This window comes from Grammomys surdaster, unplaced genomic scaffold (assembly GCF_004785775.1).
Source record: "Grammomys surdaster isolate TR1022 unplaced genomic scaffold, NIH_TR_1.0 724, whole genome shotgun sequence".
In the NCBI taxonomy this organism is placed as follows: Eukaryota; Metazoa; Chordata; class Mammalia; order Rodentia; family Muridae; genus Grammomys; species Grammomys surdaster.
In genome coordinates, this window is record NW_021605143.1 from 1,261,600 (window position 1) to 1,286,108 (window position 24,509).

The 24,509-nt window shown below is 46.0% G+C and overlaps 2 protein-coding genes across 4 annotated transcripts in view; one reads left to right on the plus strand and one right to left on the minus strand.

Annotated features, from left to right (window-relative positions):
• Slc11a2 (solute carrier family 11 member 2) overlaps window positions 1-11,048 on the plus strand; it is a 45,016-nt gene extending 33,968 nt beyond the window's left edge. For 2 of the 3 annotated variants that reach the window (XM_028782236.1, XM_028782235.1), the window contains exon 17: window positions 2,753-3,164. In XM_028782236.1, the coding sequence (XP_028638069.1) occupies window positions 2,753-2,830 (78 nt within the window). In that variant the 3' untranslated portion in view covers window positions 2,831-3,164. Of the gene's footprint in view, window positions 1-2,752; window positions 3,165-10,920 lie in introns of those variants that run through there. The other variant, XR_003713217.1, reaches the window with a different exon arrangement.
• Higd1c (HIG1 hypoxia inducible domain family member 1C) lies at window positions 8,104-22,196 on the minus strand. Its single transcript, XM_028782238.1, has 4 exons — window positions 22,158-22,196; window positions 21,385-21,481; window positions 14,908-15,042; window positions 8,104-8,384 (listed from the first exon to the last, which is right to left on the minus strand). Exons 2-4 carry the CDS (start codon window positions 21,473-21,475, stop codon window positions 8,320-8,322), a joined length of 291 nt encoding a protein of 96 aa, XP_028638071.1. The 5' UTR covers window positions 21,476-21,481; window positions 22,158-22,196; the 3' UTR covers window positions 8,104-8,319.
• Between the last annotated feature and the right edge of the window lie 2,313 nt (window positions 22,197-24,509).

Here is a 24,509-nt window from a genome sequence, read left to right on the forward strand (position 1 = left end):
CTCTCTCTCTCTCTCTCTCTCTCTCTCTCTCTCTCTCTCTCTCTCTCGCTGTCTCTCTCTTTCTCTTTCTCTTTCTCTTTCTCTTTCATATACACATTTGGTTTTTTTTGTTTGTTTGTTTTTTGTTTTTTGAGACAGGGTTTCTCTGTGTAGCCCTGGCTGTCCTAGAACTCACTCTGTAGACCAGGCTGGCCTCAAACTCAGAGATCCGCCTGCCTCTGCCTCCCAAGTGCTGGGATTAAAGGCGTGCACCACCACTGCCCAGCTGTCATTTGGTTTTTCAAGATAAGGTTTCTCTGTGTGGTCCTGGTTATCCTGGAACTCATTCTGTAGACCAGGCTGGCCCCAAACTCAAAGATCCTCTTGCTTCTTCCTCTCAGGTACTGGGGTTAGAGACATGCTCAATCACCGCCCAGCTTCAAGTTCTTGCAACAAGGTATTCACCCTCTATAGCGAGAGGTGACTGAACAGCCTGAAAGCGTATCTGAGTGACATCATTAGTATGTGTTGTCAGTAGAACCTGAGTAGTTTAAGCCAGAAGACTCGAGTTCACTCCCAAAACACCTTGTGTAACATACATCATGCCCTTTAAGCTGTAGTGAGACTCCCAAACTCTCTCCAGGAGCACCAAGACATCAAAATATTTTAATCAGGTGCAGTGACACACACTTGTAACCTCCACACTTGAGAAGCATGACAGGAAGATGGAAGACCAAAGGCCAGCCAGAGCTACACAGCCAATCCAAGGTCAAGGTGGGCTACACAGGAAGACCTGTCCCAGCACTTGGCTCATGTCGGACTTAAACAACAGAGGGTTCTCTGTAGCTAAGAGCAGTAATAGATACACTTGTTTATCACCTCAGTGGACCACAAGAGTGTGTTAACCTTTACTTAGCCACATCTCTCAATGCCTCAGAACTAGGGAACGAAATTCTCCACGTTACCTAAGTGATAATACTCTAAATGCCACGGACTGAGGAAGTCCATGATGTCTCCTCAGTTGGGACAGGTTTCCAAGAGTTATCCATGATTCTGGCACTACATTTTAGATCCTCAAGTCTGGATGTCAGACCTGCAAGTGAAATGTCAGTGTCTCCCTAGCACACTGGCCAGGAATGTTTTTGATCCAGGGCACGGTGTGGTCTGTGTGATCTTCACACAGCATTCTTGTGTGATGACACAGGGCCAGTGTAATGTGTCCAGGATAAACTTAGACTGGTGAGTTATAGTCACAGCGTGCCTGGCGTCTCCAGATGGAACTCACTTCCATTTTGCACACAAGATAAGGTTTGGAAAGTATACACAGTTTGTGTGGTGGTGCGTGACTGTAATCCTAGCACTTGTGAGGCAGGGGGATCACTGCAAGTTCCAGGCCAGCCAGAACTCCAGAATGAGACCCTAAACAAAGGATTGGGGTTTAGCTCAGTGGTAGAGCACTTGTCTAGCCCTGGGTTTGGTCCTCAGTTCTGGAATTAAGACCCACAGTACATATTGGAAGGATCAAAGCTGGGCTTGAGCCCCTACACACACTCCAGTGTCTTTTCCATTACAATATATGGCTCTAGTCTCTATGCAGATCTGAAGTCTGCACTCCACACATGAACTGTTGGTGCCAAGGGCGATAGTACCACTGACTACCCTAACTGACGTGAAAGCCAGTCACTGTTCCCAAGTGTATTGTTGAGCTTGATTTACATAACAAGTTCTAGGCTAGCCAGGCTTGCTTAGTGAAGCCTTAACTTAAAAAAAAAAAAAAAAAAAAGTTTTTCACAGGTCCCTGCAAACCATCTGTGTTAGATTCGCAGGAAAGGGGTCAGGAAATATCTTTTTAAAACTGCTGAGTGTGGGGTGTGGTTATAAATATCTATAATCTCTGCACCTGGGAGGCGGGGGCTAGCATGAATCAAGCTCATCCTCGGCTACATGATACCCTCGAGGCCAGCCTGAACTTCAAGAACCCAGAGGTATAGGGCATGAAGACAGCTGAGCTTCCTGATCCAGCCTGCAAACCCTGGACCCACGGGTCATGCTTCTCAGCCTGCAAACCCTGAGACCTGTAGCTCACCACTTCTCTGCACACTTTGTGTTCCCTTAACTACTCAGGAAAGGGCTTTTCTCAGGTGTCAAAGGATAATAGGACCAGAATTACCAGACTCGGGGTTTTGATCATCTGAAATCTGATTTCCAGTACACAGTGCTAGGACACAAAAGCGTTCTGTGTGTTTGATCATATAATCCTAAAGTCCCAGCCCAGCTTCACTCTCGTTATGGGACAGTCAGAATGCATTTAGCATCCATCCTTAACTCTTTCAGCTCTGTCTCAGGCAGCCACAAAGCACGTGTGGTGAAGGTTTTCACCCCCTGCCATGTGTTCTCAGCTTCCTCTGACACTCCGGGCTGCAGCCTTTCTCTGGAGTGCCCTGTCTGCCTCAAGGTTGCCCTGCAGCTATGTGGCTGACCTTTACACCCCATCTATAGCTCCAGTTCCAGGGGATCCAGTCCCTCCTTCTGACCCTTGCGGGCAGCAGACACGGGTACACTGCATACATGAAGGCAAAATGCTCATGTACATAAAATAAAAATCTAAAAGAAGTGTCCTTGATCTTAAATAAAAACCCCACATACATGTAAGCCATTTTCTATTCTGAAATAAAATTCAGAAATACTGAGAAAAGAGACCAAAATAATATGTTAGTTCATCGTGTCACTCCTTGAAAGTCACACTGATTCTCTCCTGTGCTTTTATCCCCAGTACCGCCTCGGACTGACCGCTCAGCCTGAACTCTACCTTCTGAACACCGTGGATGCCGACTCATTGGTGTCTAGATGACTAACAGCCCAGGAGACTTTAAGAACACTTTTCTCTAAGCCCTTCTCTGCCAAGTGCCTGTTAGCAAACCCCTTAGTTGAGAGGTGAGCGCCTTCAGATGTTCTGAATGAGGTGAAGATCCCCTCATGGAGTCAGGGGTAAAAGCTAACAGCTGTGTATGGGTCAGAGACCCCTCAGAGGTAAACAGTGAGCCTGTGACAGCTGTGCAGTCCCTCAGGCTTGTGTCTGCACTTCTGGGGTTTAAAATGTATGGATATGTATTTATGTGAACTCAAACGTGCCGGTTTGGGTAAGATTTTAAGGTTATAAAATTTGATAGATTTTTACAAATGTCGTTCAGATGAGTTAGGTCTTCTGTCTGGGTCGCAAATGAGAAAGAGAATGAGCCTTTCTGGCGATGGACATCCCAAAATAACTCTTTAAAGTGCTGCTTTACCATGGGGTGCGTGTGCGTGTGCGTGTGCGTGTGCGTGTGCGTGTGCGTGTGTGTGTGTGTGTGTCTGTGTGTGTAGGTTGACATCAGGTGTCATCACAGTCTGTCTCTGAACACGAAGCTCAGTGTTTGGCTGGGCTAGCCAAGCTGGTAAGTTCAGGGTTCCTCCTGGCCCTGTGCCCCAACACTGGGGTCACAGATCTGCTGCTATGCTCGGACTTTACACAGTGCTGGGGACCCGAACTCGGGTCTTCCTGGACAGCAGGTTCTTTACCAGCTTCCCCGCTTTGTTTCCACGTCAAGTATGTCTGTGTCCTTCGTTTTTCTGTTGGCGTCTGTCCGCCTGGCCTTCCTTCCCCCTCTATGCACTACCACTCCACACGCTGTCCTTCCTAACCCTGTTTCTAAGGGCCACCCATACACTGCTGAGTGTCCTGAGGAATTGCAAGCATTTTAAGGTGTGTGTAACCAGAGCTATGAGGCTCACACAAAATGGGAGCACAGACCTCAGTGCCTTTTAAGCACTGACACTCCATGACGTGTGTGTGCAGGTTGCAGAACTTTTTGTTTTGTTTTTCTTTAATCCCAGTTGCTAACCAGAAATTCTCCTTTTTACAGTAAAGTTCATACTTAATAACTAAAAGCTTTTGTCCAGGGGTACTGTTCAATTGTAAAACTCTTGCTTGCCTTAGGCAAGGCCTGGGGCATGGGCCTCACACACACACACACACACACACTCACACACACATACACACAGGCACACTCACTCGCACACACTCACACTTGAACACATGTGCACACACATGTGCACACTCCACACACATGTGCACTCTCACACACACAAACACATGTGGGCACACACACTTGAACACGAACACTTGAGTACGCAAACACATGGGCACGCATGTAAGCACATTCATACACTATAAAGCCATTACAGTGCTTGATCCACATTCCTGCCTGGCAGTACAGCAGACAGTACATTAGGCCAGCAGACAGTACAGCAGATAGTACAGTAGGCCAGCAGGCAGTACAGCAGGCAGTACAGCAGACAGTACAGCAGATAGTACAGTAGGCCAGCAGGCAGTACAGTAGGCTAGAACTGAATCAGAGCTAACCGTTGTCATTGCCATATGTGCCTCGTGGGCACACAGCCTGTTGGGCCCTGGGTCTTCACATTATTACTTACTTTCTTGGTCTCTAGGATCTAAGTCTACAAAACCCCATAGACTGCGTGACTTTAAATGTCACGTTCATCTTTCAGCATTAAATGTAGAAGCAGAGAGATCATACATTACATTTTGTTGTTATTTTCCAGGACAGGGTTTATCTGTGTAGCCCTGGCTGTCCTAGAACTCACTCTGTAGACCAGGCTGGCATTAGACTCAGATCCACCTGCCTCTGCCTTGAGTGCTGGATTTAAAAGTGTGTGCCACTACTGCCCAACTTGCCAGAGAGTTTTCTAAATAGACACTTTACAGCTTCTTCTTCCCCCTCAAGGCCTGTTTTTGTTGTTGTTGTTGTTGTTTTTGTTTTTTAAAAGACAGTCTTACTATGTAGCTCTGGCTTACCTAGAACTTGTTATGTAGACTAGGCTAGCCTCAAACTTAGAAATCCTCCTGCCTCCACCCCCAAGTGCTCAATTAAAAGCGTGCTCAAAATTCTGCTTGGCCATAGCCCACTGAAGACTTGCAAGAACAACCTTACAACCTAGGTCACAGTTCTGATCTTAACAAAGAGACAGAAGCAGCAGTCCTGGGCTTTCGCTTCGGTTACTAAAGTCTCCGTGTTTCGGTTTTGCGAGCACCGATCACAATCCTGGATGAACCCATTTCTTGTATACCCACCCGACCCTCCAGTTCTGTCTCTCAGTACTTCTTTTCCTGGAGGATCATGTGTGAGAAGAAAGGCTAAAGACAGAAGCATCCTGTTCTGCGATTCATACAAAGGTGCGGCAGGTGACAGTGGTCAGGAGCTGCTGAGGGTTTCTGTCGCTCCTCTCTGTGCTTTCACTGTGTGCTAGCAGGAACAGAGATAAGCTGCCACACGTTCGCAGGTGTCACCCTGAGGCCATACTGCTCTTTGTCAGCAGAAAATGCAGTACGCACCAAATCCGTTACACGGTTGACATCTAAAGAGTGAACCTTGGTTAAGCTTCATGCCATTAAGAACATGTGCGAACTTTGACTAGCGTTCATGAAGCCCTTGATTTAACCCAGCACTGGAGATCGAAGTAAGAGGCTCAGAAGGTCAGCCTCATCCTTTTTTTTGTTTTGTTTTGTTTTTTGTTTTGTTTTTTTTCGAGACATGGTTTCTCTGTGTAGCCCTGCCTGGCTGTCCCGGAACTCACTCTGTAGACCAGGCTGGCCTCGAACTCAGAAATCCGCCTGCCTCTGCCTCCCAAGTGCTGGGATTAAAGGCGTGCGCTACCACTGCCCGGCAAGTCAGCCTCATCCTTGACTCTGTATTCAGTTCAAAATCCTGGGGTTCCCAGGGGATCCGATACCCTCCTCCGAACCCTTCAGGCACCAGACATGTATGTGGTACACAAACATACACATAAAAAAAACTAAAATCAAAAAAATTTTAATGATGCCGGCAAGATAGCTCAGGAGGTAATTAAAGGCACCTGCCACCAGGCCTGCTGACCTGAGTTCCATCCCAGAGACCCACATGGTGGTGAAAAGCAACTCACAAAATGTCCGATCTCTACACGCGTGCCGTGGCTCCTGTACCCCTGTACACATACACACAGGTAATTAAAAGTGTAACTTTAACAAATTGAAGACATAAAACATTTAGCTTGGGCACGGTGATCTCAGGTGACAGGAGGCTGAGCCTGGAGGATCTAGAATTCAAGGCCAGTTTGGGCCACTTGCCAAGATCTTGTCCCAAAGCACAAGGAACTAGAGATCATGCAGTGGTAAGAAGACTGGTTACTCCAGCACCGTCATGGCAGCTCAGCAGTAACTCCAGTCCCAGGGAATCCAGTGTCCTCTGCATGTGTGTGCATGCACACACACACACACACACACACACGTACACACATGCACACATGCACACAGACACATACACGCACACACACACACAGGCAAAACACCCTAGACACAAAACAAATGAACCAGTAACAATCACTTTGTACCATATGGTAACAAGTCTGGGTTTCTGTATACAGTGGCTTTATAGAGCAGTATTACTCTGTTTCTTGTAATAAAATACGTGAAGACAGGGTACTTTATCAGAAGAGACGTTTATTTAGCTAACAGTCTAGTTCAAAGACATGGGGCTAGCTGGCACTTCTACTGAAGGACTCTTGCCCCATGGTGGATGGCACCAAGTGGGGCAGTATCAAGAGGAAGAGAATACACCAGGGGACCAAGAGCCAGGAGGTTGTTGGCTCATTCATTCATTCATGCATTTATTCATTTGTCTCTCCCCCCACCTCCCCACCAGCTGACCTAAAACTCATGACTATCCTACCTTAGCTCCCTAGAGGGGCCGTCCGTGATAACAGCTTGCCCTCATGAAAACATAGTTCCAAGAGAATGGCCAATCCCTCCCCTTGACCTGACCATCTCTCCCTAGACTTCCCCTCTTCAGAGATTTCCCTCACCTCAACCTTGTACACTGGGACCGGGCCTCACATGCAAGAATATTTTTTAGGACATATTTAAATTACAACATGCAAGTATTAGCATAGTCAATATACAGATAAGACTGTGCTTGTTCACCGTCCCCTGGGATTAAACACTGTGACATTTAATTAAGAAAAGGATGTTCTGGCAATGTGACAGCGGCCAGGAAGTTAAATAATTAGTACTGAGTTCCTGCTACAGGGTTTGTGTCACCTTGCTGTGAAGGACAGATGGAGAACACTCAGGTTTGTGATGTGGTAGCCAATGGAGATACCATGTTTCAGACATGGCATTAGGACACGGAAGTATTTTACAGATTCGGCTATTATGTTAAGCAGTGTCTGTGTAGAAAGACACTACTGAGCAGCCTCCTGCAGTAGATCTCCCGCTCTACCCAGCCAAGGTGGAATGCATGAACATCCTGCATCCAAGTCTGTGAGTTTGCATGGATTGCCGCCATTACTAGATTCATAGTTGGCAGTGCTTTTTAAGCAATAAATAACATTCTTTTCCTTCACTCGGTAACATTACAAAATAGGTTTTGTGAGAGGTGTCATCCATGCAGAATGGGTGAGGCAGAAGGACTGCAGTTTTGAGCACAGACACTGCTGCATAGTAAAATTCTGCCCCACCCCCAGAAAAGTTTCACAGTATACCCCAAACTAGTTTGGAACTTGTGATCCTCCTGCCTCTGGATCCCAGGATTTTAGGCTGGCATCATGTCCTAATTTTTTAAAAAGCCATTTTCCTTCTCTTTTTTAAAAGGATTTATTTATTTTGATGCATGTGAGTATTTGCCCTCGTGTATGCATGTCCACTGTATGCATACTCTGTGCAGGGAGGTGTGAGTTTCGTGGGTGTTATGAACCCCAGTCATCCGAAGGAGCCAATCCCACCCACTTTCTACAGCCATTTGCTCGTTTGTGTGGGTGCACACACTTGGGATCAGAGGATAACCTCGGGAATTCAGTCTCTTCGTCCACTATTTGGGTTCCAAGGTTCAGGTGACGTCAGGCTTGGCAGCAAGCACCTTCAACTCCTGAGCCATCTTGCCTCCTCCAGATCCCTTTTCTAAGAAAACACACTTGGTCTGCACCGCTTGCTGAGTGAATAGTGGTCACATTTTTGCTAAGAGCTTGGCTAGAAACCTGCCAGAGCCTGTTGGTGCAGGCACCGCTGCTGCCTGTGTGCACAAGGTTCTGAGCTCTGGGGAGATTAAGTCAGAAAAAGACAGCAGGGGTAATTTTCAGCTAACAGCCTGTGGCTTTAGAAAGCAACTTCTCAACAACATAAGACACAGATTCTACGAAGCTTCTATGTGAGCTATGCTTTGTAATGTGATTCGAAGCACAGTGCGAATTCCTTTTTCTGACACTCAGCACTGAGAAGGAGCTGGTCTTCGTTGCTTCCCGCTTCTGGCTTTATTTTTGGGGGACATTGAAGAACCGAGGTCTGATGTAATCCTTATACATAGAGTAAAGAACACCTGGAAAAGAAAGTCACCTGCAATCAGTAGTGCCTGTGAGATGCAAACACTGACATTTTCCCACGCGCTTTCCCAAAACTAGCACACTATTGCAAAAGAAAGAGACAAACAAAACCTCTCAGTAAGCTTTGGGTCAGCTCACGCAGTGGCCACAGAATCAAATAACACTTACGTATTTTAGATCAGCATTGACACAGGCGTACGTACACGCGCACACACACAAACCCAAACTCAAAAACGCAAATTCTGTAAAAAGACATTTTTTTAATTTAAAAGATAATAATACTTTGAACCTAAGTTGTCATAACACTATCCCCAAGTTTAAGTTTTTGTTTTGTTTGTTTTTTTGAGTCAAGTGTTTCTCTGTGTAGCCCTGGATGTCCTAGAACTGACCACATAGTCCAGGCTGGCTTTGAACCCAGGGCCTCCTACATTCTGGGCTTTATCCCTAGTCGTGGAGACATTCAAATGAGATTTCTGTCAGTATAACATGAGGTTAACAGTTTGAGTCTAGATCAATGGCCCTGTTTCTCTCTAAGCCTCAATTTATAGTCTACACAGTAAGATAACAGCACCTATCGTAGAGACTAGATCTGAAGTGTTATTGTATCATGAGGATTGGTCTGGTCCTTGTCCCAGGAATAGCACAGAGCTTGTAAAAAGCTTGTAACTTCAGGAGAAATAACAGTGTCTGTTACTGATAAGCCTCTTGGATCACACCGGAGGTTCATACCAATGAGAATCCGGCTGGCGTCTGAGGCTAAGAGCAGCTGCCTGGGAGACCACATCCTTAAACTCAGGGGACCTGAGACGTCAGCTCCAAGTGCTGGGGTCAGCCTCAGATTGTATCCCAGCACAGCTGGGGGAGCTCTTAGTAAGGTTAGACCATTAATGACAGCAGACGAACAGGGAAGGAAAATGTGGCATATTTACACAGTGGGGTGTAGGGTTTGGTTTGTTTTTTAACCAAAAGAATGAAGTTCTGTTGTTTGCAGCTGGAGATGGTCATGTTAAACAGGTTATGGTGACCTCAGAAAGACAAACAATTTTTCCTCTCATTTCTGGTTCTTAGATTTTATAGAAAATCTCTCTCTCTCTCTCTCTCTCTCTCTCTCTCTCTCTCTCTCTCTCTCTCTCTGTCACACACACACACACACACACACACACACACACACACACATACATGCACAATGAGCCAAGGTGATGAGCTCTCAGTCAGGTGACTGGCACTGGGGTGCTCCTTACATGCTGGCTGTTTTGTCTGCTGAGCACTCTCTCTCCCTCAGCCTGGACCTTTGTTCTCCATCCTCTGTATGAGCGAGAGAAAAGAACTTGGGACTCATTCGTTTGTTTATTGTGCATTCATGTGTGTGACACGGGACAAGTGCAGGGGTCTCTCCTCCCAACAAGGGGGTCTCAGGACTTGAACTCAAGCCGCCGAGCAATCTTGCCTGTTTGGGAATCATATTTGACTCCTGTTTTCTTTTCCTTAGTCATCTGGTGGCTAAAGGTTATAGCTTCAGTTCTACAGAAGTCCAGCTGCATGCTCCAAAAAAGCTGTATGGGGGTGTTGGGAAACATCAATGGTGTCCCCAAAGCCCAACGAAGGTGTTTGTTTCCACAGTTCCTTTAGAAATGTAATTCGTGCTTTACCACGTCGGTAGAAGCAGACAGTTAGAATAGCATCCACTTGGCCCCCTGCCAGGGTGGCCAGGGGACCAGTGTGGAGATTCTGACAGGTACTGGCAAGAGGTTCAGTGGGAGAGGACATCCAGTTCATAAGCCGGACGACCTGGGTGTGATCTTCAGAAACTGTGAACGGTGGCCAGAGAGAACCACTCCACAGAGTTGTCTGGCCTCCATACGAGTGCCGTGCATGCGTGTGTGCACCCATGCACACGTCACACCAATAATAACACATTTTAAAAGAATTCCAAGAGCCGCCAGGTATATACATTCCAATGACACATTGCAGGACTACAGAATACCATGTTTGGGGCCGGCTGTGTGTGAAGCAGACTCTCTGACCCCTATCAGGTCGTAATTGAGTGGCACTTTACTGTAACTGTGTCAGGGCAGGAATCCGTCGGCTTATTGCCGGTATTTCAAAACTCCCCACAAATGTGCTTATCTTCTCTCTGGTTCCCTGGTAAATGGCTGCAGGACTCTTTTGGGGAAAGCTAGGGAGATGATTACAGTATGTTTGTTTACATAAAGATGTATATGTACATACATGTGTTTATATGCGTGTATACACACACATGGGGGGTGTAATGTACATGTTGGGAGGAGATCTTGGGATCTGAGCTAATGCAAGTAAAAAGTAAAGGAGTGGGCCCCCAGTCCAGAGCTCCCTGCTGTGTGCTTCAGGTTCAAGCCTAGCCTCTTTTCCTTCTGTGCTGCCTGACTTTCAGTTCTAGGGCCACCAGAACTGGGTAACCAGAGCCTGAGATCCGTGGCTTAGCCTATGCTGTCAGTGTTTGAACAGTTGCCAACCACAACAATCAAGCATCTCTTTCTTGTCTTTGCCCATCAGATGCTGCCAGTGACCTCCTTAAGATCAGGATCTCTCCGTCCCCATCGACTCCAGGGAGGCCGGCAGCTCACTGTGCCATTCTCAGACTAAAGAGAGCGCTATCAGAAGTCAAGAAGCAGCCAGGGGTACCTGACCATGGGCATTTCCTCCTCCCTGATAAAGGGTGTGGCTATAATGGGGAAGGCAAGATGAAGTCATCTCTCCCATCCTCTGGCTGCAGCCTCCATGGCAGCCTCCCAGCCTCAAGGCAGCTGCCAGTTGAGGCTAGATTACTCCCGCTGTCGGATGCCCTGTACACTGCAGGCTATTTGACAGCATCCCTGTGATGCTCGTAGAGTTGCCTCCTGCCTCCCACTCCCAACAGGACAAACAAAAAATGTCCCCATATGTTACCAGATTAAACTTTCCTGAGGGAACAAACTGCCTGTCACTTCCTGAAAGCCCGCAGGGGCAGCCACACTGTGAACCTTTGCAGAATCAAACAGCAAATACCCCAAAGCTTTGGGTTCCTCCCTTCTGCAACTGTGGAGCAGCTGTGTGCAGGGGGCAGCTGTGTGCAGGGGGCACACAAGGTGGATGGAAGAGTGGCTAAGCCAAAGCGTGTTCAGGAGAAGGTTCTCAGGAGACCAGGTGTCCGCTGAACTGTGAGAAAGAACTTTGTTGGAGACCCTGAAGACTGACCCAGGCAGTGGTAAGGACCGGGGCCTTTGCTTTTGTGGTTTCTGATGACCATGACAATAGATGAGATCCCTTTGGAAGTCAGGCCAGTGACCAGCCACAGCTGGGAAGTGTTGGCTCTGTGTAGCTGAAGCAGGTCTGGAAACCCAAGTGGTCGCCCTTTCAGCTGGGTTTGGGGGCAATGACAATGTTGGCCGTGCAGCTCTGGAGGAATGGTTTAGTAACAAAGGAGACAGGCTTGGAGGTGGCAAACTACAGTAGCTTCGGGAACGTCAACCACCATCACTTCAGATTTGGGACCCTCGAAGACGGGGAACTAAAGTGGGAACCAGCCCTGTGGTGTGGAGGCCAGTAACTTATCAAACTCTGAGACACCAGCGACAAGCTGCTCTCTCAGCGGTAGGAACACCTGCAGCTGTGTGTGTGTGGGGGGGGGGAGCTCACTCACTGCTGCAGAAAACAGCTTAGCCCCAGAGGAGAGCCAGAAAAGAGCCCCTGTCTGAGTAAACTGTGGAGCACAGACTGTGTGTGAGTGGGGCCTTGCTGCTGCAAAGGCATTAGCCAGTCACTCATGGGAAAACAGTCCTCAAGGACCGGGCTATGACTGACCGTGGGCTGATAAGGATACCAAGTCAATGTGGCTTTGGTTTAGTTTGGGTTTATTTGTTTTTGTTTTATTTGGTTTTTTTTGTTTGTTTGTTTTTGAGACAGGGTTTCCCTTTGAAGCCCTGGCTGTCCTGGAACTCACTCTGTAGATCAGGGTGGTCTCAAGCCCAGAGATCCACCTGCCCCTGCCTCCCAAGTGCTGGGATTAAAGGTGTGTGCCACCACTGCCTGGCTAAGTAAATGTTTTTAATGTGCCTGTCTAGGCTGTACTGTGTAAAGTTACTGTACTCGGAAGCCATCTTGGTACACTTCTCCAGCAGTGAGATTAGGGTCCCCTTGGAGTTCCACCAGGTTGAATTGGAAACTTTGTTACAGTTACCTGGATGAAATGGCCGTGCCTCCAGAGACCTTGGTGTAGTTGAACTGACAACTCGTATTGTCAAGTCATAAAGTTCACATGGATCCGGTCACTTAAGCATAATCTATTGAGCAAGGCATGGAACACACACATAGTCCCTGTACCAGGAAACCTGAAGCAGGAAGATTGTAGAGGGTGTGGTACCACCTATGCAATACATAAGCTTAAAAAAGGTCCATAGGGAAACAGCCAACCAGAACCACTGTAGAGATCTAGTCTTTCCTGTGTATTCTAGCTCCTGTTTGAAAGTTCTGAATTGTCCCTGCTTGTCCTGTCTTACAGCTGTCTTAGCCAGGCACGTGTCTGTAGTCTCAGAACCAGGAGGATTGTTATTTTGAGTCTGGCCTGGACTAAGTAGTGATTTCTGAGGCCAGCCTGGACTGCCTAGAGATTTTCTGTCTCAAGCAAACTAACCTTAAAAATGCAGGTCAGGGGGCTGGTGAGATGGCTCAGTGGTTAAGAGCACTGACTGCTCTTCCAGAGGTCATGAGTTCAAATCCCAGCAACCACATGGTGGCTAACAACCATCTGTAATGATATCTGATGCCCTCTTGTGGGGTGTCTGAAGACAACTACAGTGTACTTACATATAATAAATAAATAAAAATTTTTTAAAAAATGCAGGTCAGGCGTAGTGGTGCGTAATTGTAATCCCAGCACTTGAGAGACAGCGCCAGGAAGATCACCATGAGCTCCAGGTCAGCCAGGGCTACACTGTGAGCCGACCAAAACCTAAATGGTCTGTGCTAGACAGTTTTTTTTATCAGCTTGGCACAAGCTAAAGTCTGAGAAGAGGAAACCTCAACTGAGAAATGCCTCCAGAAGATGAGGTGGGCAAACCTGCAGGACATTTTCTTAATCAGTGACTGATGGGGAAGGGCCCAGCCCACTGTGGGTGGTGCCATCCCTGGGGAAGCCATGAGGAGCAAGCCAGGACACACTCCGCCAGGGCTTCTGCATCAGCTCCTGCCTCCAGGTTCCTGTTCTGTTTAAGCTCCTGCGCTGACTTTCTTCAGCGATGGGCTACAATGTGGCAGTGTGAGCCAAATAAACCCTTTCCTCCCCCGCTCACCTTTGGTCATGGTGTTTCATCACAGTAAGAGAAACCCTAACTAAGCCGCTGACCTTTCTAAGTAATCTTTCTAATCAAGACTAATCTTTCCTTGCTAAGTACATTGGCCACTGGGCAAAGCTTCCTACCTGGGATGAAAGTAAAAAAGCTGTTTAGATCTCTGGCCTCTAAGAAGCTTCCTCCCAGGTAAAAGTACTGAGAAACTACGGCTGCCCATGAGATAGGCTGGGGGACACGGTCACTGCTGTTAGTGGAGCCAAACCATGCCAGCGCCTTCCTCTAGAGCAGAGGTTCTCAACCTGTGGGTCCAGACCCCTCTGAATGACCCTTTCACGGGGTTCACATACCATATTTTCTACATATCAAATATTTACAACTCACGACAGTAGCAAAGCTACAGTTACAAAGTAGCAACAAAAAGAATTTTATAGTGGGGGGGGCATCACAACACAAGGAATTGTATTAAAGGGTCCATCCCTTTAAGGTCTGGCAGTCAAAAAAAAAAAAAAAAGCCAGGCGGTGGTGGCACACGCCTTTAATCCCAGCACTTGGGAGGCAGAGGCAGGTGGATTTCTGAGTTCCAGGCCAGCCTGGTCTACTGAGTGAGTTCCAGGACAGCCAGAGCTACACAGAGAAACCCTGTCTCGGAAAAAAAAAAAAGACAAAAAAATAAAATAAAAATAAAAATATAAGGTCTGGCAGTCTTGTTGGGTTTTATCAGGAGAAAATCCTAAGAAATTGAGAAGCCTCATCTCTTTTAGCTTGCTTTCTTAAAGATTTGTTTATATTTTCAGCATATGAGTACCTGAATGCGTGAACATGCACACTACAAGTATGCCCGACACCCAAAGAAGCCAGAAGAGGGCGTCAGGATCCCCAGAATTAGGGTTACAGATGGTTGTGAGCTTCCAAATGGCTGCTAGGCAGCCATTGCCCTCAACTGCCTCGTCTCCTTTAATCCCACGCCTTTAATCCCAGCACTTGGGAGGCAGAGGCCTCCCAAGGGGAATCTCATATTCCAATCCAATGTTTATCTTCTACCAAGAATTTACAGAATAAGTAAAACAAAACACATACACATGTGCATAACACGAGCGCACATACACACACAGTGTACACGCATACACATGCACACATGCTCAAACAGGGGCACACTCAAGCACACACCTCTGTGGAGGAGAGCCAGACCTAAGAAAAGAGGCAGACAGCTTACCTAAAGTCACGGCCCCCACCGCGCACCCTTGGGCAGCAACCCGCACGTGGATGAGATGTAGGGATACCTTCTGATCTCGTCTGGAGTTTAGCTTGTAAAGACCGTAGGACAGCACAGCCACAAAGCCTGCCATGCCTGTGGATTTAAAGATGGATTAGGGAGCTGGAGAGATGGTTCAGTGGTTAAAAACACTAGCTGCTCTTCCAGAGGACCCAGGTTCAATTCCCAGCACCCACGTGGCAGCTCACACCTATCTGTAATTCCAGTTCCAGGGGATCTGACTCCCTCACACAAACACACAGGCAGGTAAAATACCAGTGAGCATAAAATAAAAAATAAATTATATATTTAAAAAAAAGAAACCCATTTGTTAAAAATCTATAACAAAGCTTATGGGCTATTTTAACACAGACACGAGTTAATTAACAAGAGGCAAGTATTCCCCTTAGCCAAATGAAAGGCCGTGTAAAGGATAACCCAGAAGACAGACAAGATGTAGGTTCAGTAGCCCTCATCCGACATACTTGGGTCAGAAGTGAGGGTTGTGGGTGTCTTAGATGTTGGGGCATCTGCATTATGAAGTGTCAGAAGCCATCTAGGGAAGGCTATGACAAGCAAGTGAGTTTCCTGGAGGTGGCTCACTGTTCTGCACAGCTCAGATGGGTGTGCTCTGAGATGCAGGGTCCTCAGAGACTTCATCCCAGGATTGCTTCTTGCTGCCGAGATGCCTTTCCTGCTACTATTGCACAGCCTAATGATTCCTGGGCATCAGCCCACCCTACTGTGTGATCTACAGAATCAATATGAAGACGATTACTACGTGCTCTCACGTAGTAATCCTGTGTAGTAATGCTTTCATTCCACTAGGAAATGAAAGCAGGCTTGGAACAAAGTTACCATTAAGGGAAACATTCCTTCTAGGCTAGGAATTAGGCTACTATCCGGTAACTAAAGGTCATGAACTTGGTAATGGGCAATTTATTGTAGGTGCAAGGACAGAACATAAGTGATGGACTAGTCTATCTATACAAGACTTCAAAATAATAAGACAAAACTATGCTAAATGATGACATAAAAATTACTGCTTTAAACTTACAATGAACTTACGGAGCTAGAAAAAGATAATGTTTAGTTGGGTACTAGTCTTAATGGAGAAACATGTAAACAATTCTGACGTAACCTCTTAAGTTTTATTAATCTATGACATGGACTATTGCCTTAAACTTACTATGAACTTATGGAAGAAAATCATGTGATCGGTTATCCTGTTGCAAGGATTCTATCTAAGTGTTTTTTTCTGTGTGTCTGACTCTTTTCTTTCCTCTCTGGCTCATAAAGAGTTAACAAACTCTGACCCTTTCACCTGATTAGTGAAAGGTCCTGCAAGTCAAAGAGAAAATGGCCCAAGCAACTAAATAGCTTTTCTGAATCCCCTGCTGCTATCAGCAGGAATTAATCGCCAAAAAAAATAACAGTAGCTTTTAGCCACAAAATAGCAAGAGAAAGTTAAATTTTCAGAGGCCATCAGCTTCTGGCCCTCAGAACAGTAAAAGAGAGTCACAAGGCCAGAGACCATCTCTCCATCGACTCTGTGTTCCGCTGTTTTCTAGCCGACCCACTATGCTAGCCGCACTCCCGGAGTTACAAACACCTAGAAAGAGTCACCTCAACCTAGAAATTGCCTTTTTTTCATGAGCCATGTTCGAGTCCATTCTATGTTTCCTGGCCCTGTGCATGAAGGTAAGGATACGTTTGATTCCTTGACAAAACCTGTTGCTTTTCCTACGGAGGCAGCTCAGCGGATGCATGCATTACATCATCAAATCGCTGCTGGACTCTTCGAAGCTGCCCTTACAACCCTGTGGAACTGTGTAACGTGCCCCGCCCCCACGCACACAGCAGAGCTGTGCATTACATCATCAAATCGCTGCTGGACTCTGCAGAAGCTGTCCTTACAACCCTGTGGAACTGTGTAACGTGCCCCGCCCCCACGCATGTTCCCCATGGGAGTTAACAGTAACAGTCTTGAATTTGGGAAGAGGACTTTGTGGGGAGAGAGCGTAATGAATGGAAAAAAGACCGGAAGGAGTATAGTGATCAGAACGTACCTTGTACATATATGAACCTGCCAAAGAACAGACTCAATACAAGTTATTAGAAATAGAACTTTAAAAAAAAAAAAGCACTGAACACTGAAGAGGTGGCTCCAGGGCTAAGAACATTCACTGGTCTTGCAGAGGATTTGGGTTCAGTTCCCAGCACCCACAAGATGGCTCAACCCTGTAACTCCAGTTCCAGAGGCTCCAACACCCTTTTGTGACCTCCAAGGGCACCATGCACATACATGATGCACAGACAGACAGACACACCCATACATATAAAATTTAAAAATAGACCTAAAAATATTTAAGTAAAAATTTTTTACTCAACAGTGCTGTTCCCCTTTGGGGTTCTCTGATAATCCTACTGATTTACGTGTCTTCTGTCAGCAGTCACAGAGTCTGGATTACTGTAGCTAGGGGCCATAGTGCCTCCTTCCACCTGATCTTAAACAAACAGGGAAAAAAGCCAGAACAGAACATGGTGCACTTGCCTGTATTCCAGCACTTGGGAGGTTGATGCAGGGGGATCAAGGAGTTAGAAGCCAGCCTGAGCAGACAGGGAGACTACTTCAAAAGGCAAAAACAAGAAGTCTTGGTGTTAGCATTTGCTTACCATGAGCAAGGCCTCTAAACTGATCTGGAGCACTGAAAACAAAACATTGTTTTGTTGTTTGGAGAATTCATGATTTCCATAATTTCCATATATCTTAGGATGAGCACATCTTTTGTGTCCGTGTGTCCATGTGTCCGTGTGTGCAAATATGCATGCACATATAGTGCACACATATAGTGGCCAGAGAACAGCCTAAGGGGATCACTCCTCACATGCTGGTCACCATGGCCTGGAACTCACCAAGTAGCCCTACAGATCTTCCTGGCTCCACCTCTCCAGGGCTGGGTTTCCAAGAGAGTGTCTAGACAACTTGGCCTTTTTATATGGGTTCTGGAAGTCTAATTTAGGCCCTCATGCTTACTGTATTCACAAAATCCTTGTTGGAATTGTAATGGAATTACATTAACCCTGTGGATCTCTCTGGGGAGAACTGACCTCTGTAATGAGAGTTTTGGTTTCTTTATAAACCCAGTTATGTGACATAAATGTGTTTCTGTTTTAATCTCAGGTGTAAGAGGCTGTTTCACAGCAGGTGACTGTGATTTGTCTCCTTCACTAGGAGGGGGGTGATTTTTGCCCAGCCACAGAGAGCTTATATTTGGAATTCAAGGAAATTTTCAGAGGGTATAAATGCCAGAACCCCTAGAGGCATGGCGCAACCCAAGAAGGCTGCGGCTCCCGCGGCTGCTGCTGGCTCCTATTCCTGTGGTTATTCAAGCGGTTGTGAGGTATGATGAGAGGAAGAAATTGAAGCTATCCTGATGATGATGATCAACACTGCCCCACAGGAACTCGATGCCCTGATCAGCAGGAAGTAGTCTAACAGCATCAATGCCCCCTTTCCCCTTAACCTTATTTCTCTCCTACCTAGTGCTTGGAGGTTGGAAGGGGGGTAGATACAAGAACCTAGGACAGCAGCCAAAAAAGCATGCCTTAATACACACACACACACACACACACACACACACATATATATATCTCATATATGTATATATACACATAACATACATATATACACATACATACACACACACATATATGTTACTAATTACTAATCAATGATCATAATAAGTAGTGTATCCATTCAGGTCATCTGATTCATTTCATTAGCATTTTGTAATTGTCAACATAAATAGGTTAAGTTTATACCTAAGTGTTTATTTTCTTTATAATGCCTATAAATGAATTCCTCCTCCCTCTTCAACTGCAGGTTCTGTGTGTTTGTCCACAGTTTAAAGAATGCAGCTAATTTTTATGTGGGATGAGAAACAGTGTCGGGACTGGTATTTTCTAGGGCTAGACAATATCCGTATCCTTCATGCTCTATTCGTAAGGTGGAGAAAGAACCAGAGCAAATGATCACAAGTCTGTGTGTATTTTATAGCCTTGTTAGTAAATGCAGCTGAGTGAGATGATTAATGTGCAAGATGCACAGATAGCAATAAGCAATCCCTTAAGATAATGAAGACAGGGCCAGTGAGAAGGTCCCGTGGTAACGACCTTCACTGTGCAAGCCCTTGCCGTGTGAGCCTGCGGCCAGGGCTCAATTCCTGGCTCCCATGGAAAAGTGGAAGAAAACAGCTGACTCAGCAGATTTGTATTATGCCCTCCACATGCTCCCTCCAAATCTCTCTCTCTCTCTCTCTCTCTCTCTCTCTCTCTCTCTCTCTCTCTCTCTCTCTCTGTCTCACACACACACACACACACACACACACACATAGTAAATAAATAAGATTTAAGGGGACTAGAGAGACGGCTCAGCAGTTAAGAGCACTCCCTGCTCTCCCAGAGAACCATTTTAGTTCCCGTAACCCAGGTTAGGCAGCTGATGACCAGCTAAGATTCCAGCTACAGGGCATCTGACAGCCCTTCTGGTCTCCTCCTGCACCTGCTCTCACATGTGGACACACAGTCACACACAGATATACACACACATATACATGCACGCACAAATAAGATTTATTAACTTTCTATATATTTTTTAATTTAAAAATATATAATCAGCCGGGCAGTGGTGGCGCACGCCTTTAATCCCAGCACTTGGGAGGCAGAGGCAGGTGGATTTCTGAGTTTGAGGCCAGCCTGGTCTACAGAGTGAGTTCCAGAACAGCCAGGGCTACACAGAGAAACCCTGTCTCGAAAAATTATATATATAATTATCTTAAATTGCTCATGCATCCTGAACTAGTAATTCTACTTTGGAATATACTCCAAGAAAATAAGCAAAACAAGCACAGAATGTACAGAACACAAAAATGTTCAGGAGTGTACCCTGTCTTAGGAAAAACTTAAAAACCCTAAATGAATGGCCTGAACAAAACACCTACAAAACTGTTGCAAAGAGAAATCTCTGAGGTTTTTGAAACCAGCCTGGTCTACATAGTGAGTTCCAGGTCAGCCAAGGCTACATGGAGAGACCCTGTCTCAAAGAGAAAAAACAAACAGGAAGTATCATAGATACTTTTTATTTATCTAACGGTGCTCTGGATTGAGCCCTGGGGTTTAATTAGTGCCAGGCAAGCACACTCGTTCTGAGTCCCAACCCAATAAGTCATATTTGTAATAATGGAAGTGATTTCAGATCATCAATAAAAAGTATTTTGTAAATTATCTGTATGAGACAATCTGTCCTGTGGCAGAATAACCTGTTAAGTATTGCTTAAATTACAAAAGGGTAAACAAAATTTCAACAATACATACAAGTTTTATTCTTGTTTTCTAACAAAAACCTCAGTCTCTCTCCTTGGCCTGTGCTCACTGAGAAGCTCCCTCTGTTCCTTTGGAGATGAAAGTCAGCGCACCCTCCTGTTTTTCAGGTAATTGAGTTTATCGGGAACACTTTCATCTTTCCGCGTTAATCACTGGTTCTCTGTGAACACCAACTTAATGTGTAACAGACGCAGTGGCGCATCTGCTCATTACCGGGATCTGTTCACGTCGTATCGAGGGGCTTGGTTTTTCTTTTGCTGTGTCCCTCTTGAGGCAGGACCCTTTGTGACTCATGCTGGCCTTGGGTTTACTCTGCATGATGATGAACTTGAGGCTTGAATCTTCCGGGTGCTGGCTCTACAGACGTGATCTGCCACACCCAGTTTATTCCATATGGAGATTTGAACCTACCGATCTGCACATGCTAGGCTAACTCTACCAACTGAGCTACAGCCCAGCCCTCAAGAAGTAAAAGTTTTCCATCATACCTGATAGCAATGGAAGGACAGTTTATAACACCAAGACAAGTGATGCACAGAGCAGACAGACAGTTCTAGCTGACTCTCAGTTTATCTCAGGATAAAGTGCTGCCCCAGTTCTCAGTCAGAAACCCATGAGTCCATTAAGCAAATTCTGAGGGACTGTAAACTAACTTTAGACAGACTCTAGGGGTGGTGAAATGGCCCAGCAGGCAAAGGTGCTTGCTGTCAAGCCTGATGACCTAGGTTCGATCCCTGGAATCCACATAGTAGAAGAGAACCAGTTCCCAAGAGTTGTCCTCTGACCTCCACTTGCTGTGGAATATGAGTGACCAGCACCACCCCTGAATAAGTGAATATTAAAAAGCTGTGTAGGCCCCTGATGAAATGTGTTAACTGAATAACATAGGTAAAATCTACCAGTGTCTGAACTAGAAAGTCCCTGCAACTGGGATTGGGGGTGAGGGAGGGGGAGCTTCACAGAATCAGAGAATGCACATGGGCATGGGGGTGAGTGGGATACCGAGTTCTTTTCCATCGTGGTTTTCCTGCAACCATCAAGGTACATACTTACCCACGGGGACGAAGGGGGAGTCTCTCGACTTCCTGAGGAGTCGGGACAACTGGCCTTCGTCCTCAGCTGTTGGCCACTCATCTGAAGACATTGCTCTCTGCCAACAACAACAGATCTGTTGGTTGCTGCCATCATTCCAAGAACCCCTAGCTACACTGATAAGTGTTCTTTCCTGTGCACTGCCCACCCTGTGTTGGCTCAACTGAGACAGGCAGCTCTCCTTCCCTCACTCACACCTTTCACTACAGAATCCCATTCGGCGGGAAGGGGGGGGGGGTCGTTAAAATATATGTGGAGAGAGAAACCATCCGTCAGAGTCCTTGAGAGCAACATGCCTGGATTCCCATCCAGTCCTCTTTCCCAGAAAGACACTTGAAGTCACCTGGGACCTTAGGATTTCTCTCCAGACACAGACCACAGGCTTTCTCTTTCAATGACAGAGGCAATGCAGGCAAAAACCAGTTTTCTGCTGTACGGGTGAGAGGAGACTGTGACTGCAGGATGAGCAAGGCCTTTTGAATAGTTCAGATATCTACTGAGCCCCCCGTGCGTCAGGCCAGGCTAGACAATGAAAATGGATTGTCCTCGACAGCCAGGGTTAAAAGAACTCACAAAGGCAGCTGAGTTGCAACAGGCTTAGTGGTTCTCCAGTTTGTCCCTGCACCCCTCCTATACATGGGGAAATGCATACAGTGCACATCATTCAAACACAGTAGCTGCATTTTATAGATGAGATTTCAACAGAAAATCAAACCCAGTGAGAGGCACCATACCTTGTACACGCTGGAACACAATCCCAGTGCTGGCTGACTGTCTCCTCCTGGTCTTTGATCAGCACGGGTTTAAGGCTGTCACTGTCCCTGCGATTTCCAGCTAGTTGATGATCATAAGGAAGCTGAGAGACATCCCTGGGGGTGTGGCCATCTGGTATTGGCTGAGTTGTGAAGCCAGATATCTTCTTGGAATCACGAGCAAAGCTCTCAAAATTTTGTTTACAATGAAACTACCTTGATCTCTGGCGCCTTTCCTGTTGGAAGCACTTTATAATCGAATTTAAATTCTTCAGGAACACTCAAGCCCACCGAGATGATTTTGTGGCTGCTGTGAAATACTTAGTGGGGCTCCTTTGAGGAGCCTGCACCCACACACTCGGGTTTAGCTTATTCTTCCCTTCCATACCTCTGCGTTAACTTCCAGGTTTAAATCCCTATCAGGGATCTCTTTAATCAGCTCCAGTGCTGCTCTACACTGGCTCATTGTAAAATTCTTTTCTGGTGTGAGTTTATTGGCCTGGCTTTGCTTTAGTGGAGGTCCCAAAGCATGAGGGGCTCCTCAGACTGCTGGTGGCAGGCAGTGGGGGCCAAGACTTCAGCCACACTAATGCTCTGACCAAGTCAGTGAAATGAATCTGCCATCTTCTCCACTCGGACATTATGGTTTTCCCTTTGTAATTAAAAAATATTTTAATAGGGACCTGGGGAGATGGCTTAGAGGTTAAGAGCACTGACTGCTCTTCCAGAGGTCCTGAGTTCAATTCCCAGCAACCACATGGTGACTCACAACAATCTGTAATGGGACCTGATGCACTCTTCTTGTGTGTCTGAAGAGAGTGACAGTGTGCTCACATACATGAAATCAATAAATATAAAAATATTTTAGTAGTTTATCCTTATATAAACATCTTGATATTTATTATACCTTAGCCCATTACATTCAGTACATCCTAATAACCATTGCCTGGACTGGTTAATTCTGTTTTTGAAACGGTGATTATCCCTTCTGAAGCCATCATTCCTTTGGACTACTTATTGATTTTATTTCCCCTGAGGTGTAATAATTCATGAGGATCTTTTGTTTGTTTGTTTGTTTTTTCGAGACAGGGTTTCTCTGTGTAGCCTGGGCTGTCCTGGAACTCACTCTGTAGACCAGGCTGGCCTCAAACTCAGAAATCCTCCTGCCTCTGCCTCCCAAGTGCTGGGATTAAAGGCGAACGCCACCATTGCCCAGCAAGGTCTGGAGGTGGTTCAGTTGTTAAGAGTACTTGCTACACTTGCAGAGGATCTGGGCTCACCAAATGGAGGCTTATCATCATCAGTAATTTCAGTTCTGGCGATCCCATGTTCCCTTTTGACTGCCACAGGCACCAGGGTCTCATGTGGTGTATAGACACACAGGCAAAACACTCATGCAGATAGAACAGATATTCAAGATATGCTAATATGTCATATTGTCTCCACGTGTTGAATGCTGCACTGCTATGCTACATGTCTATGTATAGGTATGATGTATAGGTATATATGCATGTTGACATTTGCTTTATTTCAGTGAAAAGTAGGAACCATTTTAAAAAGAAAATACAAATGCTTGACTAAACATCCGAACCTTTGGAAAACATTGTGGTGTATAACTCACGTGTTTGCATTCCTAAGCTACTTTTACATAAGAAAAATATTTTCTAGTAGGAGGACCAGTTTCATTCTGTTCTTCTCATGTGTGCTGAAGGAGTGGCACTGTGGGCAGGTGAGCCTGTGGAGCCGCCTCAAAGCTCAGCACTGAGAGTTTTAGAGGTTATGAAGCGCTTGTGGCTCTGTCTCATTTCTCTCTCATGGCCTCTCCTGTCCACAGTTCCCATTCACTGACTGAATAAAGTACTAGCAGGAGCGACCCATCCTGCAGCAGGAGCTGGGCGTGGCAACCCATCCTGCAATCCCACTGCTGTAGACTAAAGACAGCCCCCTGGTCAGTCAGTCTGGCTGAACCAGTGAGCTTCAAGTTCAGTGAGACACTGCTGAAAAAAAAAAAAAAGGTGAAGCTGCCTATGGTGACACACACTTTTAATCTCAGCACTCAGGAGGCAGAGAGAGGCAGTAGGTATTCAAGGCCAGCCTGGTCTTCAGAGTGAGTTCCAGGACAACCACACAGATAAACCCTGTCCTGAGGAAAGAAAGACAGACAGAAAGAGGGAAAGAAAGAAAGAGGGAAAGGAAGATAGATAAATAGAAAGAAATAAAGAAATAAAGAAATAAAGAAATAAAGAAAGAAAGAAAGAAAGAAAGAAAGAAAGAAAATAATAGTAAGAGATAGCAGTTGGATTTGGGTTCAGATTTTGTCCCCCTCCATCACCC